The sequence below is a fragment of the Phragmites australis genome, chromosome 22 (genome assembly GCF_958298935.1).
Source record: "Phragmites australis chromosome 22, lpPhrAust1.1, whole genome shotgun sequence".
Taxonomy (NCBI): Eukaryota; Viridiplantae; Streptophyta; class Magnoliopsida; order Poales; family Poaceae; genus Phragmites; species Phragmites australis.
Genome location: NC_084942.1, coordinates 22735209 through 22751137, shown reverse-complemented (window position 1 = coordinate 22751137; position 15929 = coordinate 22735209). Strand labels below are relative to the sequence as shown.

Below are 15929 nucleotides of genomic sequence, written 5' to 3'. Positions count from 1 at the left end.
AACTAATTCATCTGAGTTTCAAAATCAAGTGAAACAAATTTTTGTTGGTTTTCTTGTAACATGATAAAATTATTTATACTCATAAAAAAGTTGAACATTTTCTGCGAGAAAATGTATTTGTTAAACTAAGTTAAATGCATAGTTTACTCTTTGCTAATCTAAAAATTATGAAACTAATTTTGTTAGTCTTCTTACATGAACCTATGTCTTTTAAAAATACATAAACTCATGAATTAGTTATTGTAACATGCAGGATTGTGTAAATGTGTTGTGACTAGATTAATTCATAACTGACCCACCACACCTCTAAAATTAGTGAAACCACTTTTATTAGTTTATTTATACTATGCTTTATGTAGAAAAAAATAATACTAGACATGAAAAAATTAATTACAGTGCTGTTTCTTAACATATTCACTTTATGCTTATAAACTTTGTAAAAATTATGGAGAAATTTAATAAAACTCTAAATAAAGTGAAATCAATTTTAAAGATCCTCTTAAAATACGTTGTACATAAAAAATATATGTGTTTATATATTAAGCTTTTCCTTAACATGAGTTAATAACTGAGTCGCACGCTTCAACTTTTTTTATTTTTTTCAAACTTCCTCCCTATAAAATATGATACAAATGACATTATTTTTGAAAAAAAAATTCACATAAGGTCTTAGAATTGTCTCTAGTTTTTTAGATTTTTTTTGATTTTTTTTGAATTTTTAATTTAAATTCGGTTACCGTTCGGTTTCTGAAACCAGACCGAAACGGTAAGCTCGGTAACCGCGAATTTCGACCGGTTACCGTCGATAAATTGAACCCTACATCTGACACCACTAATGCGAACACACAAAACCAACATGTCAAACTATTTGAGATATCAAGCTTTTAGAAACAGGAATAGATCCTCCAAAAAATCAAACCATGATTAGTCCGACAATAAGGTTAACCACAAGGCAACTGCCTGATTCAGCTTCTTATTGCACAAACCCAAGAGCTGGATCCTGAAACTACCCTCCCATGGCCATGGCCGAGCAAGCAGGAACTGCTTTGCCATACAAGCTCGCTCCAGATCAATCTCAGCCAGTTCGATACCGGTTCTATCATGCGATGATGTCGTTGACTGGAACAACTCCTGTGCGACACAGTCGCTGCATTGCCTTCTCCACCTTCACAACCATATCGACACGATTAAGACCACACTAGAGCAAGAGCTTCCACTCAAAAAGATCAGAAGAACAATGGAGCACGCTCACCTCCTTGTCCCAGTTAGTCCTGGCTGTGATAATAATCAGGGCTATCGTTTGCACAGAGACTCCTATGATTAAACCCCACCATATTCCCTGAACACAGAGACAGGTTGGAGATGATCAACACCTCCCTCTGAAAACTGTTAAAGCTACTAAAAGTTATCTGATTCTAAAGGGGGCATAGAAGAAGTTACAGCTGCCCCAAGGCTTGTTTTGTATCCTAGGACGCATCCAATCGGAAGCCCAATCAGATAGTAGGCCCCGACATTGACATAAGCAACTATTGCTTGCCATCCACTCCCAATGGCAACTCCTGCATAATTTTCAAAACAGTTTCGAGTTATGTGAGTATCATAACATTGATGAATACAAACTTGCTGTTTGTGCTCAATGTTCTCCTTCCGTACCTGAGAGGATTGGCTGAATTCCATTCAAGAAGATGCTGATTGCCAACAATGGCATCAGACTGATAACAGCCTCAATTATTGTGGTGCTGCTCGTGTACAGCGTGCTCAGTGGATACCTTAGAATTACGACTATAAACGTCACAAGAACACTGAAGCTGATGCTCGCCATGACAACCATGATGACCGAGAACCTTGCTACCTTTGGATGGCCAGCACCAAGCTCATTGCCGACACGAATACTGCATAAGAAGTTCATGAAAATATTTGATCAATGAGGGAATATGAAATATACATGTATAATTCAGCCATTTGCACTGACCTGGCTGCATAGCTCAAGCCAAGCATGATCTGGAAGTCCCAGTTCCAATAATTTATGCTGAAAGGAGATAAAGAGATTGCAGCTCAAGTTATGTCTGAATATGAATGCATGATCAGGCAATGGGAATTGCAATACCAATGTACAGGGTGGCCCTACCAGATTGAGAGAGAATCAAGTGCAATCTCCGAGTTGGGGAGGAAGCCAGTAAGAAGCACAAATCCTTGTACATACCAAATCTCCAATCTGATTAAGAATGCAAAAACAAGATATGATATAAACCAGCAAGAAGCTAAGGAACTAAGGACTAGCACCAGATCACTCACGCTAGCATGACGGCGGAGGCAAAGGCAAGCTTGGCATATCCCCAAAGGCCTCTAAAGGCGAGCAAGGACAGTCCGGTCCAAGTCCCCTTACAAGCCGGGCTCCAGATGAGGTACCCCCATGTCAACACCACAAGCACCCACCAAGAGAAGCTCAGTGTCAGTGCCGCGCCAAGGAGGCCTGAGCCAAGCACAAACACGGCGAGCCATGAGGCAAGGGTGTGGAAGATCAGCACGGCCAACGTGATGTATGCCACGGGGTTGACGATGTTCTGGGCCTGCAGGAACCTCTGCATTGGGCAGAAGAGGGCGAAAGCAAACAGCTGTGGCAGCAGGCCACGCGCGTACAGCTGCCCCGCCGTGGCCACCTCCGTCTCCTGCCCGATGAGCCGCAGGAATGGACCAGCATACCAGTAGAGGAAGGCAATGGGGATGGCCGTCGTGAGCTGGAGCACGAGCGCCCTCTGGCACACGACGCCCATGGCCGCATACCTTCTGGCCCCATAGGCCTGACCACAAACAGTCTGCACCGCGCTCGCCATGCCAATCTGCATTGCAATGCAAGCAACACGAGTTGCTATGAGACGAGAGGCATCATGTTTGAGCAGATGCAAAGGACTGGAGAGTGCAGGAAGCATGCACAGTTATGTACCATGACGCCGTAGGCTAGGCCCTGGATGCCGATGTTTGTGATGGAGGCGCCGGCAAGCTCAAGCTCGCCAAGGTGGCCAACGAACATCTGCGTGACGAGGCTGAGCGTGAAGCTGGAGAGTGTGATGAGGATGGACGCCCAGGAGATGCGCCAAAGGTTGCCAGCCTCCCATGCTGCCAGCCGCACCAGCACACCGGACGGCACAGGCTCCCTCTGCAGCAGCTCCTCCATCGCGCCCGATGACTCGTCGATGTCGAGCAACGATGCCACCACATTGCTGCTTTCCCCCATTGTCTCCTCTCCGTAAGTTCTACACCCAGTTTAGAGCTCACTCCATAATGGAACAAGCCATTGCTATGCTGATATATGCATGGGACATATAACTCCTCCGATTCCTGGTCCTCTGGTTGGCAGGTAACTAACCTTCCTGTTCCTGGGTCATAGCTACCAGTCAACTTGCTGGCTGAAGAGGTTGGTGGAAGTGGTGAGATGTGAATATCAAGTGGCCTTGCGTAGGAAAGGGTTTTAGGTTATTTTTAGCAGTTATTTTAAATTTTCATTCTTAAAATTATTATTACAGTATCTCATATTACTATTACAACATCTTTTATTTTTTCATCTCCAACAGCTACCTTATTTCTTACTTTCTACTACTCTTTTCCTCCCTCCGATCCCACTGCCAGCCTATACGAACAGTACTGCTACATTATTTCCTCCCTTCGGATTCAATGTCCGACAGTGTGAACAGAACTGCTACAGTGTGCGTGATGCTACAGTACCCCCAAATACAGACCCACACCATCTCTCTCCGCAACACTGTAGCTGTACTGTGCGGCGCTGTAGCACCGAATAGGGTACTGCGGGGGTACTGTAGCACTGGAGCGTTAGTAACTACTGGTTCCGGGTAGATCAACTGCAAATTTGGTTCTCTTTTTTAGTGGCAAGTCAATTAAAGAAATCAATGGTGACATATATTAGATATATTTTGTAGGAAAAAGAGTTGGCTACAATCCAGATCTCCACCATAAGCTATAGTTATAAGACCCGTTTGGCATAGTTCTAGCTTCCAACTTCATGTAAAATTTTGAGGTTGTAGGCTATAATAAAGTGGTTTAAGTAACTATTTTTAATTTAAAATACAAATAAAATGGTCCATCTAAATACCATCAGTGTATACATACAACTCCAACTTCACAAATTTTTGCAACTAGGAATCATGCTTTTCAAGGAGTCGCCTAGACTTCTGGATGGGCTCCTGGGCATCGGCCTCGCCTTGCTCTCCGGGCGTACGACGTCTGTCTTGTCGTCTATGGCATCGCCTAGGTGCAGTATGGCGTCCCTATGGCGCTCAAATGCCTGAGGCGGACGCCATTCAGCACGATAGCGCACACGTGAAAAACAAGAGTCAGGAACGTGTTCCGCGGGGGAAAAGAGAGGGAAATAGAGGGAGAGGGAACATACTTACTCAATTAAAGATAGAGGGAGAGAGGGTATCATGCGCGCGCCTTCAGGAACTTGGCGGCAGCGGCGGCGGCGCGCCTTTTCGGTGAGTCTGCTGCATCCTTCTCGGCGGGTTTGCTCCAATCCTTCTTGACGGCTCTACTCTCTTCGGTGGGTCTTGTCGCCTTGTTGATAAGTTCTTAAGGCAGTCTGCATATGTCTTCCATGTTTTCCCCCATATTCATGCATATATCTGTTGTGATGTTTCTTATATCTCTACTCCTTTAGTAGCAACAGAACCCACATGCATTGTCACTGTGTTATATAATCTCTACTCTATAAGTATGCTTGATTGCTATACTTCAGTAGAAATTAGTTGAAAACCAAAAGATGCTTGTTAGTTTTCTTGTTTGCTGCAATGTATTGCTCTGTTAACTTTGTTTTTGTTTGCTGCAATGTATGGCATTGCTGCCTTGTTAGTGTTTTTTTGTTTTTGTTTTGCTGCAATCTATGTTTAGTCTGTTTTGCAATTGAGCTCTGTTTAGGTCTTCTAGTTCTATGTTTAGCTCCTGTTTCTGCCTTGTTTTGCACTTGAGCACTGAATATTTAATTGATTTTTGAACATAGGTTTCAAAAAAGAGTGAATATATACTAAATTGCTACTAAAATCTAGAGTAATTATAGGTTAGGATGTGAGTATGACGTCGTCTCGCCGCGTGCCATACTCGCCTAGGTGGATCGTCGCGCCTCGCCTTACCGCCTTAAAAACCATGCTAGGAATACCTAGCTTCAAGAATTTTTAGAGCTCGAGCTGTGCCAAACAAACCCATAGTAGATATATCTATATCAATTCCACACAAGGAGATGTATCAACTCCCCACGTGGAGAGCTGAACTGTTTATCACTACTAGCTTGACAAGTAAAACAATAGTGCCATTTAAGCTACAGATCGGTTGATCATAATTTTTTTCCTCAGGAAATGAAATCAACTTCAAATGTTGGCCTTCTGACTAGATTATATCTTAAGTGGTAGTTCCTCCAACCACCGGAATATGGGTGTAACTGTGTAAGTGAACAATATATCAGCATTTCCAAGGTCTGCAAAACTGAACACCCAGCAAGATTGATGAACACAGAAATGGCCATATTTCTAGCACAGGTATCCCCTATTGTTCTGCATCTTTCTCTGTCTCCCTCCAAAGAAAAAGAGGAGAGATCAAGAAAAAAATCTGATTATGTTCTAACTTTTCAATGAACAATTTGAAGTTGCAGTTCAACAAAAAAGATCATCGCTCATGCTCACCAGTCATTAAATTGAAGATCTGGTAATTGCATATATATCCAGGTTCCGGAGGAGATAATGACATGTTACTGCAAATTTACTCATGCAACAGGCCCTGGGCGCAAGTCTCTGTACAAGGTACAAGGCCATGTAGTGGTCCTGATTCGCACAATTTTTTTTTTTCTGAGGATGATTCGCACACAATTGATCGTTCATCAAAGCTCAACAAAGACAGGATACATCAGAGGACCATGTTAGAAATCAGTTATCTTGTTTATCTTGTTTTAGAAGACCTCTTTCAACAAACTTAATGATAAGCTTTCCAGCAGCTTGTCTCTGTCCTTCTAGGGCTATCTGACTGTCAACCTTTTGACATAATTTAACATCAGGAATCAAATTTCTCTGGAACATTCGGCAGGCCACATTATATGATTGAAGTGCGAATCCTCTATTAAGAAAACTCTCCATCAAAATGTGGCATGTTTGAGCATCTCTCTTTGAGGCAGTTCTCAGTACCTTGCTGAGGAGATTGTAAGCCTCACTAAGTTTACCAAATGCACATAGCTTCTCAATGACCTGATTGTATGCACTACTAAACCCTTGTCTTGCTAACATCTTATCCAGCAGATTGATTAACTCTTCCAGTTTACCCCTTTCACAATATCTATGTATCACTGTCCTGTATGTGACCGGCGTAGGGAGCAAACCTCTATTTAGCATTTTCTCTACAAGCTCTGTGGCTTCTTTCATTCTACCATTCTTTCCTAAAGCATCAACAACAACAGTGTATGTCACAACATCTGGATGCCTGTTGCTCAGATACATGTCATCCAGCAAAGAGAGGGCTGATTCCAAATCACCGTGCCGCGAAAATCCATGGATTACAGTTGTGAAGTTAACAACATTAATGGAGCAGCCCTTGCTTTGGCACTGCTCCATGAAGTCTTTGGCCTCTGCTGGCTTTCCTTCCTTACATAATGCATGGATCAACAAGTTAATCTCCACAGTTGTGGGGAAGAAACCCTTCTGCAACATCTGCATTACCACATCACATGATTCTTTCAACCTCCCTTCCCTCCTAAATCCATGCATGACAACACTGTATGTGATATCACTTGGAGTCCACCACTCCCCTTCACTCTTGTTTAGCAATTCCCAGGCTTCCGAAGTTTTACTGATTTTGCAGAGCCCATTTAACAGAGCAGTATGTGTGACCGTGTTTGGCTTGCAGCCGTTCTTGTACATATGCTTCATCATCTTTCTCGCTTGATCAATTTCCCCAGTCCGGCAGAATCCATCAACAACCGCACTATACGTTACAACATCAGGGCAGCACCCTTTTGAAATCATCTCACCTACAACCTCCTTTGCCTCTGCCATCCTCCCATTCAAGCAAAACGAGTGCACAATTGCACTATATCCAACCTCATCAACACGGAATCTTTTCCCTTCTGATTCCCTCAGGAATTGCAATGCCTCATCTGCATGACCATGCTTTGCAAGCACATGGATAAGCATGTTATATGTGACCTGATCCGGAAATAGACCTGCATCATTTCTCATCCTTTCAAGCAAACTCCGCACCTCTGCCACCCTCCTCTCCTTGCACATGAAGCTCATCACTGTATAGTAGCTGATCTTATCTGGTGGGCACCCATTTTGCAGCATTGCACCGAGCATCTCTAATGCATCGACAACCCGCCGAGCACCACATAATCCCTTGATAAGGCAATTGTGTGTGACTACATCTGGCTCGACCCCGACACGGCGCATCCGTTCGGCAAACTCAAGAGCCTTGTCGATGCGCCCAGCCACTACAAGCACATTCACCGCCACATTGCATATGGATATGTCGGGCGCGCACCCGTCCTTCTGCATGAGTTGGAGCACGCGCATGGCGGAACGGAGCTTCCCCGCACGGCTGTAGGAGAGCATGAGGTGTGCGAACTGCTGCGGCCCCCGACGCATGCCGCGGCGGATCATGAGGCGCATGACGCGGCGAGCCGGGTCATGGAGCTTGGTGCGGCTGAGGAGGCATAGCATTTCGTCGAACACCTCCGGTGCGTGGCGGTAACGCCACTGGCGGTCGGCCCAACGGAAGAACTCGACCGCGGCGCGGGCGTCCCTCTGCGCCTGCGCTCGGAGCACAGCTCGGACCTGCGGCGGGGAGAGGATGCGGAGGAGGTGGCGGAGCTGGGCCTCCAGCTTCGGGCTCCACGAGTCCCGGAGCTCGAGCAGCCTGCAGGTGTCTCGCACGAGGCGGCTGCGCGACTCCTCTGCGAGATCATCTTCCCGGGGAAGCTCCTTTCTGGCAGGCACAGCGGTGGTCGCCGAGGAGGTGGCGGCGGTACAGAAGCGGCGGGGCTGGAGGACGAGGTGTTGGCGCGGGATTAATGGGTTTTTGGATAGGTTTATGAGCATGGCGCGCGCTCGTGCCCTCGATCGGCCAGCGCCTTGTGGTTATGAGGGCGATCGGCAATGGCGGAGGATGCCGGCGCCGACGAGCCGCCACGAGCGAATCGCTGAGTCGAGTATTCGGGGAGAAGCTGTGGGCGTGCGGGTTCAGGTCAGCCCACCGCCATTTTTGCTGCAATGTCCACTAGCTGTCAGAAAATTATGAGACCAAATATTACTATAAGCCTAGTAATTTTGCGTACAAATTGAAAGCATAGCGCAATTCTACATTTGCCCTTCACTAGTAATTATTTACCACTCAATTCGTGGCCAGATTTCTTTAACTCTAATAAATTTTATATGATTTTTAATGTGAAATGACGTATTTTCCTTCACATTCTCCTCCTCTTTTCTTTTTGTCACGAGAAGTACATCTAGCACTCTAGAGAGTTCATTGATACATGTTGTTTTTTGGGTTCAACTATCTTCTCGACACCACTCCTCTATTCACAAGTAATCTTGCCTAGTTCTAGGTAAACTATGTCATCCTCATTGCCTTCTTTGCGCCCTTGGTGTCTTGCCTTCTCTAGCTCATTAACTTTCCTCTATATTCTCTACAATCGATCTAGTCGACACCGTCGTTAACCTTTGTCCTATCCATTATATATCAGATATTTTTCTTTCTGGTTCTCTTCTTTATTTACAGCATATGTGTATATGTGGAGATCGCAATAAGTTATGATCTAACGATAGATTGGAAGATTTGGAGAAACCTTCAACAATTTTACAATATATGCGCCTCTATGAAAATTTTTTTACAATACATGTGCCTATATGAAAAAAAGGCGAAATCATAAGTAACTGCAAATAGTTTATAGTACATGCGCCTATGTGCAAAACCACCTTCCAAACAATTTCCGCGCACCTCCTCCCCATCCTCCGCCTTGCCACGGTCGTTCGCGGTCCCGCTCCGGCAACCCACCCAATGGCCGCCGCCGTCCCCAACGGCCACCCCACCGCCGCCATCGACGAGGCGCCCCCGACGCGGCCTTCTTCGTCGTCGTCGCTGGTGTTCCTGGGCACGGGGTGCTCGAGCGCGGTCCCGAACGCGCGGTGCCTGATCCAGCCCCCCGACCCGCCCTGCCCCGTCTGCTCCCAGTCCCTCTCCGTCCCGCCCGAGCTAAACCCTAACTACAGGTGCCGCCTCGATCTTCCTCCTCCCTCTCCCCAAACGCTGTGCGTGTTGAAAGGCTACCGTCGTGTGCTGCGGCGTGAGGTGTTTTGCGGTTTTCACAAGGTCAGTGCGGATCTGGGATGAGCGTGAGATCGGGAGCTTTGCTTTGTTTCGTATCGTTAAATTGCGTAACGAATCAGGCCTGTTTCGGGCGATTAGGAATTGTTGTGATCCGGAACGAATGAACAGTTGCTTCGCCTGCTAATTGGCGCGGGGGTGGGTTTTCTCAATGGCATCGTGTGATACTGCTGGGTTTGTTTGGGCGATGCCGACATGCCGTTGATACAGACAGCTAATAGTTTTGTTTTGTGCATCAAACTTAGAACTAAGAACTAGTTTTGGGCAGAATTTGGACACTAAAAAGTACCATTCTGCCTGCTGCAGCAGTTAGCTGTGTGGCTGGTGCATTTGCATATTTCATTATTTCGCATGCCACATGCAATTTTGAGCAATGTGAGGACTGGTAGCAGTAATTGGAATAATGTGGTAATGAGAAAGTTGGGATGTATCGGATTCGATGATCAATTAATCTGGCTGGTCAGAGTCGACCTTGATAAGAGTGAATTCAAATGAAATGGACTCGCAGGTTATGTACAGTTTCATGTACATGCCACTTGGTCAGACCTCCCATCTTTATCCGTTAAAACATGAGTGAAATAAAAAGTTGTCACTTACAAACTTGCTTATTTGCAATTTCTGTTACTGTATGAGATACCCCTACAGCAGAGGTTACATTGCATTTTCTTCATGTTTTTTCTGATAAATCACCTACTGACTGCCTATATTTTTTGTACCTTGAAAAATAGAACGGGGTGCAAGTTTTAGATGCTATTGGGTAATGTCAGGGGAGTAGGACAAGTGACCTGTCTATCTGGTCTGGGATATCTTAACACCAAATTTAAAAAAAAAAATTCTGGATATAAGATATGCTAAGCTACACGTTCTTACAAATCAAATTTAGTTTCAAATATTTTCGGATTATAAAGCAACTTCAAAAGGTAAAGCTCTGTTCATGCTCATACTATTGGTCGATATCTTCTCTATGGCCAAATTAATCTCCTTGGGTGATTTGGTAGTTTGTAGGATCACATCATGGTTATTTATGTTCATTCGAAGCCAAGTGAATCTGAACTTATTTTTTCAAATAGTTTTTTGGAATTTTGATGCGCCTGAACAAGGTTAATAGTTGCATTCATGTTTCTGTGTGCATTTTTAAGGCTATATTTATTCTTGGTTTCTTACAGGTGCAATACATCTCTTTTGATTGACTATTGCCAAGATGAAGGTGCTCACAAATATATTATAATAGATGTTGGGAAGACATTCCGAGAACAAGTTCTGCGATGGTTTGTTCATCACAAAATCCCTTGTGTTGATTCCGTGAGTCCTATATACTCTTGTTTGCTTCAGTTTCTCTAATGGTTCATTGAACAACCAAAATGCCAGCTAAGGGTGCACTATGACTGTAAAAGAAAAATCAGTGTTTTGCGTACTCATGTTACACTAACACCTTTTCTTTATTCATAACAGATTCTTCTGACTCATGAGCATGCAGATGCAATCTTAGGTCTTGATGATATCCGGGTTGTACAGCCATTTAGTCCCACAAATGATATTGATCCAACCCCAATTTACCTCAATCAATTCGCTATGGACAGGTAATTGTGTCCTCGATGGCTTTGTTAGGCACTGACAGTGGTCTGTTTTTAACCTGTAAGGAAATTCAGTCAGGCATGCATGCGTGTACTCTATTTGTACGGTGGATACTGCAGTTAGCTTACTGCCTCTCATTACATACGTTAAGGAGCCCCCTTCCTGCACAGAATTTACCAATTTAACATGTTTTTTTGGAATTTAGTCATTAAAGGAGAACAAATATCTTTACATAAACATCTATATTTCAGAACTACAACCATGTTGGTGGTTGATTCACTCGTGAATTATTTGTTCTTGGACTATCACCGCTCTATGTCCTGTTTTTTATGCTGGTCTCTTGTCAACAACAACTACTACAAAGTCTTTGTCCCAAGCAAATTGGGGTAGGCTAGAGATAAAACCCACAAGATCCAACTAAAAAGATGATGAGAAAATAATAATGATAATAAATGTATTAGTAATAGTAAAAAATAAAGTAATAACGATACAAGGAGATTGAAGTATAAGTTATGGTTCTGGTACGTGGATTGCTAACTTCCACGCGCTTCTGTCCGTGGATAGTTCTTTGGGGATATTCCATTTCTTCAAGTCTTTTTTACAGACTTATCCTATGTTAGGTTTGGTCGATCTCTGCCTCTCTTCACATTATCAGCGCGCCTCAGTATCTCGCTATGCATATGTGACTCTGGATGTTTCCGTTGGATATGTCCAAACTGTCTCAACCGATGTTGGACAGGCTTTTCTTCAATTGACGCTACCCCTATCCTATCACGTATATCATTATTTCGGATTCGATCCTTTCTTGTATGGCCACAAATCCATCGCAATATACGCATCTATGCTATACTTAACTGTTGGACATGTTGCCTTTTAGTTGGCCAACATCCGACGCCATACAACATCACGGGTCGAATCGCCGTCCTGTAAAACTTACCTTTGTGGCACTCTCTTGTCACAGAGGATGCTAGAAGCTTTGCGTCATTTCATCCATCCGGTTTTAATTCTATGACTAACATCTTCATCGATATCACCATCCCTCTGTAGCATCGATCTCAAATATCGAAAGGTATCCTTCTTGGGAATCACCTCTTCATCGAGACTAACATCTTCTCCCTCATGCCTAGTATCACCGAAATTGCACTTCATATACTCGGTTTTGGTCCTACTAAGCCTAAAACCTTTCGATTCTAAAATATATCTCCACAACTCTAATTTCCTATTAACCCCTATCCTACTCTCGTCAACTAGCACCATATCGTCAACAAAGAGCATACACCAAGGGATATCTCCCTGAATGTCACTTGTGACCTCATCCATCACCAAAGCAAATAAATAAGGGCTTAAAGCTGACCCTTGATATAGTCCTATTTTATGCCGGTTTCTTGTCCAATCTTATAAAACATTTCTAGCCTTGTTAGATGTGTTTAACTATTTTGGCATTATTTGAAGACCCAACTTTGGAAAGGAACTAGCCTAACTGGTCAAAGAAATTATTGCCCAATATGGAGATCCAAATTTCATCTCCTACTCATATGCCAATTCATTTTTGTTGTTATATTGCTGTGCAATTACTTATTACTGTGCAATATGTAATGTAGTCATTTGATAGGACAATAAATTAGAATCTGTATTATCAAACTCATAACGTTCAATATGAAACAGCATCTCCAAAAAGTTCCCTTACTTGGTCAAAAAGAAACTAAAGGAAGGGGAGGAGGTCAGGCGAGTTGCTCAACTTGACTGGAGAATAATTGAGAATGATATTCAGAAACCATTTACAACTTCAGGGCTAGAGTTTGTTCCCTTGCCGGTATAAATATTATACATTTGTCTATCAAGTGCATTTCATTTTGCTATCCTTTTTCTCTTAATTTTGTCTTCATATCAGGTGATCCATGGTGAAGATTACATTTGTTTGGGTTTCCTTTTCGGTAGAAAATCTAAAGTTGCTTACATATCAGATGTTTCACGGTTTCCTTCAAGCACAGAATACGGTATGTTGTTGTCTCTTAATGCTGCTCGATCAGTTGTATTTTATAATCATTCCTATACTCCCATGGTGCATGTGCTTGCTTTCTGGAATAAAGTTTCCCATGACAGGAGAACACAGTGTGGTGACTCAATCTTGATTTGATTAAAATAAATTCCCTTAGTATTGACCTTGTGGCACCGTTCGTTAATATCTCTGCTTGGCACTCACCATAATATAATTATGATAATATAATGTTGATTTATTGAACTGTAAAATAGACATGGGGTTTGGGAAGTAAATGTTTATGCATAGATAGTGCATAATTGTATTGTCAGTGCTTGCTTTGCCCATCCTTCCTTCCCTCACCCTTAGGGATGCATGCTTGCATGTATGGGCTGCTAGATGTCTTCACTGGTTGCTATGAGAATAGCTGCAGATCTTGTAGATTCATTTCATGTCCTCTCTTGCTTGGTCATCACCCAAGAACCTCATTGCTGTGTGTACATACACTTGCCTTTCAGCAATTTCGAAGTCTGGAGGAGGCCAACTGGATTTACTCATCTTGGATTGCCTATACAGGGTTAGTTTCTTCAGTTCCTTCTGTTGTCTATACTGGTGTTTTTCCCTTCCAGATGCTCATTTCGTATTTGTTTCTGGATAACTTTTTAGTAATTCCTGACTTTGTTAGCCATTTCCTTGAGTTTAACTGTCTTGTTATACAGTGCAAACTTCACATTTAAACAAGGGAACTTTTATCGATCCACAGCTTACTACACATTACAGAATAAGCAAAGCTCAAACACGTTTCTTAAATTTTCTGATGCTTGACATCTCGAACAAATAATTGCACATGGTAGGAAATCTTTCAGTATTGGAATAATGTGAAATAGGGTGAAAACTTTGGTTTCTTGGGGGAACATAAATGTTTTTTTTTTCAGATTGCACAAGCGTGATCTGTCTGATTTTGCATCAAACATATAGTCAACAAGATTGTTCAAGTGTTGAACATGGACTGCAACAAATTGATGATATTCAACATATTCGGAAACCTATCTTTCTTAGAAGTAAAAGATAGATCTGGACAGATACAGTGTTGTTTCTTAAGTGAAACACATTATCAATAATACCATAGATAATGCTGATTTAGTTAGTTATGGAACTAATTCTTTACTTTAAGCTTAACAAGCTGTAGTTGCTAAGATCAGAATTTAGATTAGTACATAGGTACATACACCATTGATTTATCTTGCAATTCATGGCAACATCATTGCTATTGCTTAAGAACATTCGAATAAAATTTATGTAACAATGTTATGTCGTACCATTGTTTTTACTGATATGTTGTCGGCTCTAACATCCTCTTTGTGAACAGACAGGTTCTCACAACGTGCACCTTTGTTGGGACCAGGTTGGTTTTCTTTTGCACAGTTTGAGCTAATTGTTTCCCTTTTATTTTCATATTCTGTGTCTGATCTATGTTAATTCTATGATCTTATGCAGACACTAGATGCTGTTAAGAGGATTTGCCCCAAAAGAGCATTGCTCATTGGGATGACTCATGAGATGGACCATCACAAGGACAACAAAACATTGGAAGAATGGTCCAGAAGGTAGGCCTTCCTCCGAGATGGTTTAGATGAGTTCACCCACATGCTCATGTGCCAAATTAGTTGACCTGAACTACACACTTGTATACGAAAGCAATGCTGTCTTAAAAGAATCACAAGAAAGCAATACTGTCTTAGAACTGCCACCATTGATTTTGCTTTACTGTAAGTTCCTAAAAGGCATGCATGCTCATGCACTGTAATTTGGGAATGCAGGGAGGGGATAGATGCGCAGTTAGCTCGTGATGGCTTGCGTGTCTACATTGATCTGTAACTGTGAAAGGTATATGAGCCTCTGCTTTTATTTGACAATTCGAATCAAACATATTGCTTAGTTAATTCTAGAGTTTCTCATCCTCCACTTTAGCAAACTCTTTGATTTCTGGCTTATCCTGCATTGTCATATTCTGTGGTTCAACTTTGCTCTCACAGTCTCGTCTTTTTTGTATATCAGGATTCAGGACCATTGCATACTCAGTGACCTGCACCAGGTTCCTGTTGCTGTTAACATTCAGAGCCTCAGAAGAAAGTACAAACTGACTAAAATGGCGAAAATTTCTTTGGTGCACCAATCTTCGTGCAAAACCAGTAGATATAGTAGAATCTTTCTATTATATATCTCTATAGTCTATACTTGATTTCGAATTAAAAAAGGTAAAGCAGCAGTTTCAGTATCCCTGAAAAATCAGTCTTTGTCGATCTATTTGGCAAGGTACTCGAATGTTCTTTTCGATTGGAAACTACACTACACTAAATGTATCTTCATGTCTTTATCCAACCGGTTGCGAGTAATGTCTTGGAGAGAAGCGTGGATCCGATCGAATGAGTATGTAAATTCTGTACAAGCTTTTTTAGGCAGCTTCGTCGAAGAATATTGGAGTCTTTTATGTATGGGCTTCGTAAAGAACCTTGCTTGTAAGAAGCGCATTGATGACTGTATATAGGAGTCTAAACTGAGACCAAAGGTGGTGGTTTTTTGCGATGTTCACTACGAGAAGGAGATGATTTTAATGTGTTTGTCGTAGGAAAGAATTCTCGCCGACAAATAATAATGTTTTTTTTTGCAGTGTTCATTAGTTAAATACCGATTTTAGTGTCATTGTTGCAAACGCAACACACTCAATTTGTACGTCGATCCATTTTGCAATGTTAGTCCGGTACGTATGCTTTGGAGGAAAAAACCTAAAAAGTTTTGTTAATAAAAAATGGATCATTCTATGTAATGGATGCAAATTTAATACTATTCTATTAGATATTACTCAAGTATGGTGTGTTGTAGATATATGGACCGTACAAACATTGTGAAGTACAAGTACTCCGTTTACAAATACTACCACTTTGACTTTTACTATTTATACTTTGACTAACTCTAGTTTTTTAAATATTTAGTTGATTGATAT

The 15929-nt window shown here is 42.3% G+C and overlaps 3 protein-coding genes across 8 annotated transcripts; 1 reads left to right on the top strand and 2 right to left on the bottom strand.

Moving 5' to 3' along the window:
* Positions 1-1016: 1016 nt before the first annotated feature.
* Positions 1017-3357, bottom strand: LOC133905473 (protein DETOXIFICATION 41). 3 transcript variants are annotated; one of them, XM_062347275.1, is made up of 8 exons: positions 2945-3357; positions 2296-2840; positions 2129-2215; positions 1973-2029; positions 1654-1892; positions 1417-1559; positions 1253-1354; positions 1017-1165 (listed from the first exon to the last, which is right to left on the bottom strand). In XM_062347275.1, exons 1-8 carry the CDS (start codon positions 3233-3235, stop codon positions 1100-1102), a joined length of 1530 nt encoding a protein of 509 aa, XP_062203259.1. In that variant the 5' UTR covers positions 3236-3357; the 3' UTR covers positions 1017-1099. The 3 variants fall into 3 exon arrangements, with proteins under 3 accessions (XP_062203259.1, XP_062203261.1, XP_062203260.1); XM_062347277.1 differs by having other exon boundaries at positions 1017-1159; positions 1247-1339; positions 1441-1559; XM_062347276.1 differs by having other exon boundaries at positions 1253-1339; positions 1441-1559.
* Positions 3358-5207: 1850 nt separating this feature from the next.
* LOC133905471 (pentatricopeptide repeat-containing protein At5g41170, mitochondrial) lies at positions 5208-8255 on the bottom strand. Of its 3 annotated transcripts, none has more exons than XM_062347273.1 (2): positions 5688-8255; positions 5208-5578 (listed from the first exon to the last, which is right to left on the bottom strand). In XM_062347273.1, the coding sequence occupies exon 1, from the start codon at positions 8085-8087 to the stop codon at positions 5928-5930; it is 2160 nt and encodes a 719-aa protein (XP_062203257.1). In that variant the 5' UTR covers positions 8088-8255; the 3' UTR covers positions 5208-5578; positions 5688-5927. The 3 variants fall into 3 exon arrangements, with proteins under 3 accessions (XP_062203257.1, XP_062203256.1, XP_062203258.1); XM_062347272.1 differs by having other exon boundaries at positions 5208-5570; XM_062347274.1 differs by having other exon boundaries at positions 5208-5446.
* A 687-nt stretch (positions 8256-8942) lies between these two features.
* LOC133905532 (putative hydrolase C777.06c) lies at positions 8943-15561 on the top strand. Of its 2 annotated transcripts, none has more exons than XM_062347346.1 (10): positions 8943-9257; positions 10539-10674; positions 10825-10952; positions 12613-12760; positions 12839-12944; positions 13444-13502; positions 14295-14330; positions 14423-14532; positions 14746-14812; positions 14991-15561. In XM_062347346.1, exons 1-9 carry the CDS (start codon positions 8950-8952, stop codon positions 14801-14803), a joined length of 1089 nt encoding a protein of 362 aa, XP_062203330.1. In that variant the 5' UTR covers positions 8943-8949; the 3' UTR covers positions 14804-14812; positions 14991-15561. The 2 variants fall into 2 exon arrangements, with proteins under 2 accessions (XP_062203330.1, XP_062203329.1); XM_062347345.1 differs by having other exon boundaries at positions 14984-15561.
* Positions 15562-15929: the final 368 nt, after the last annotated feature.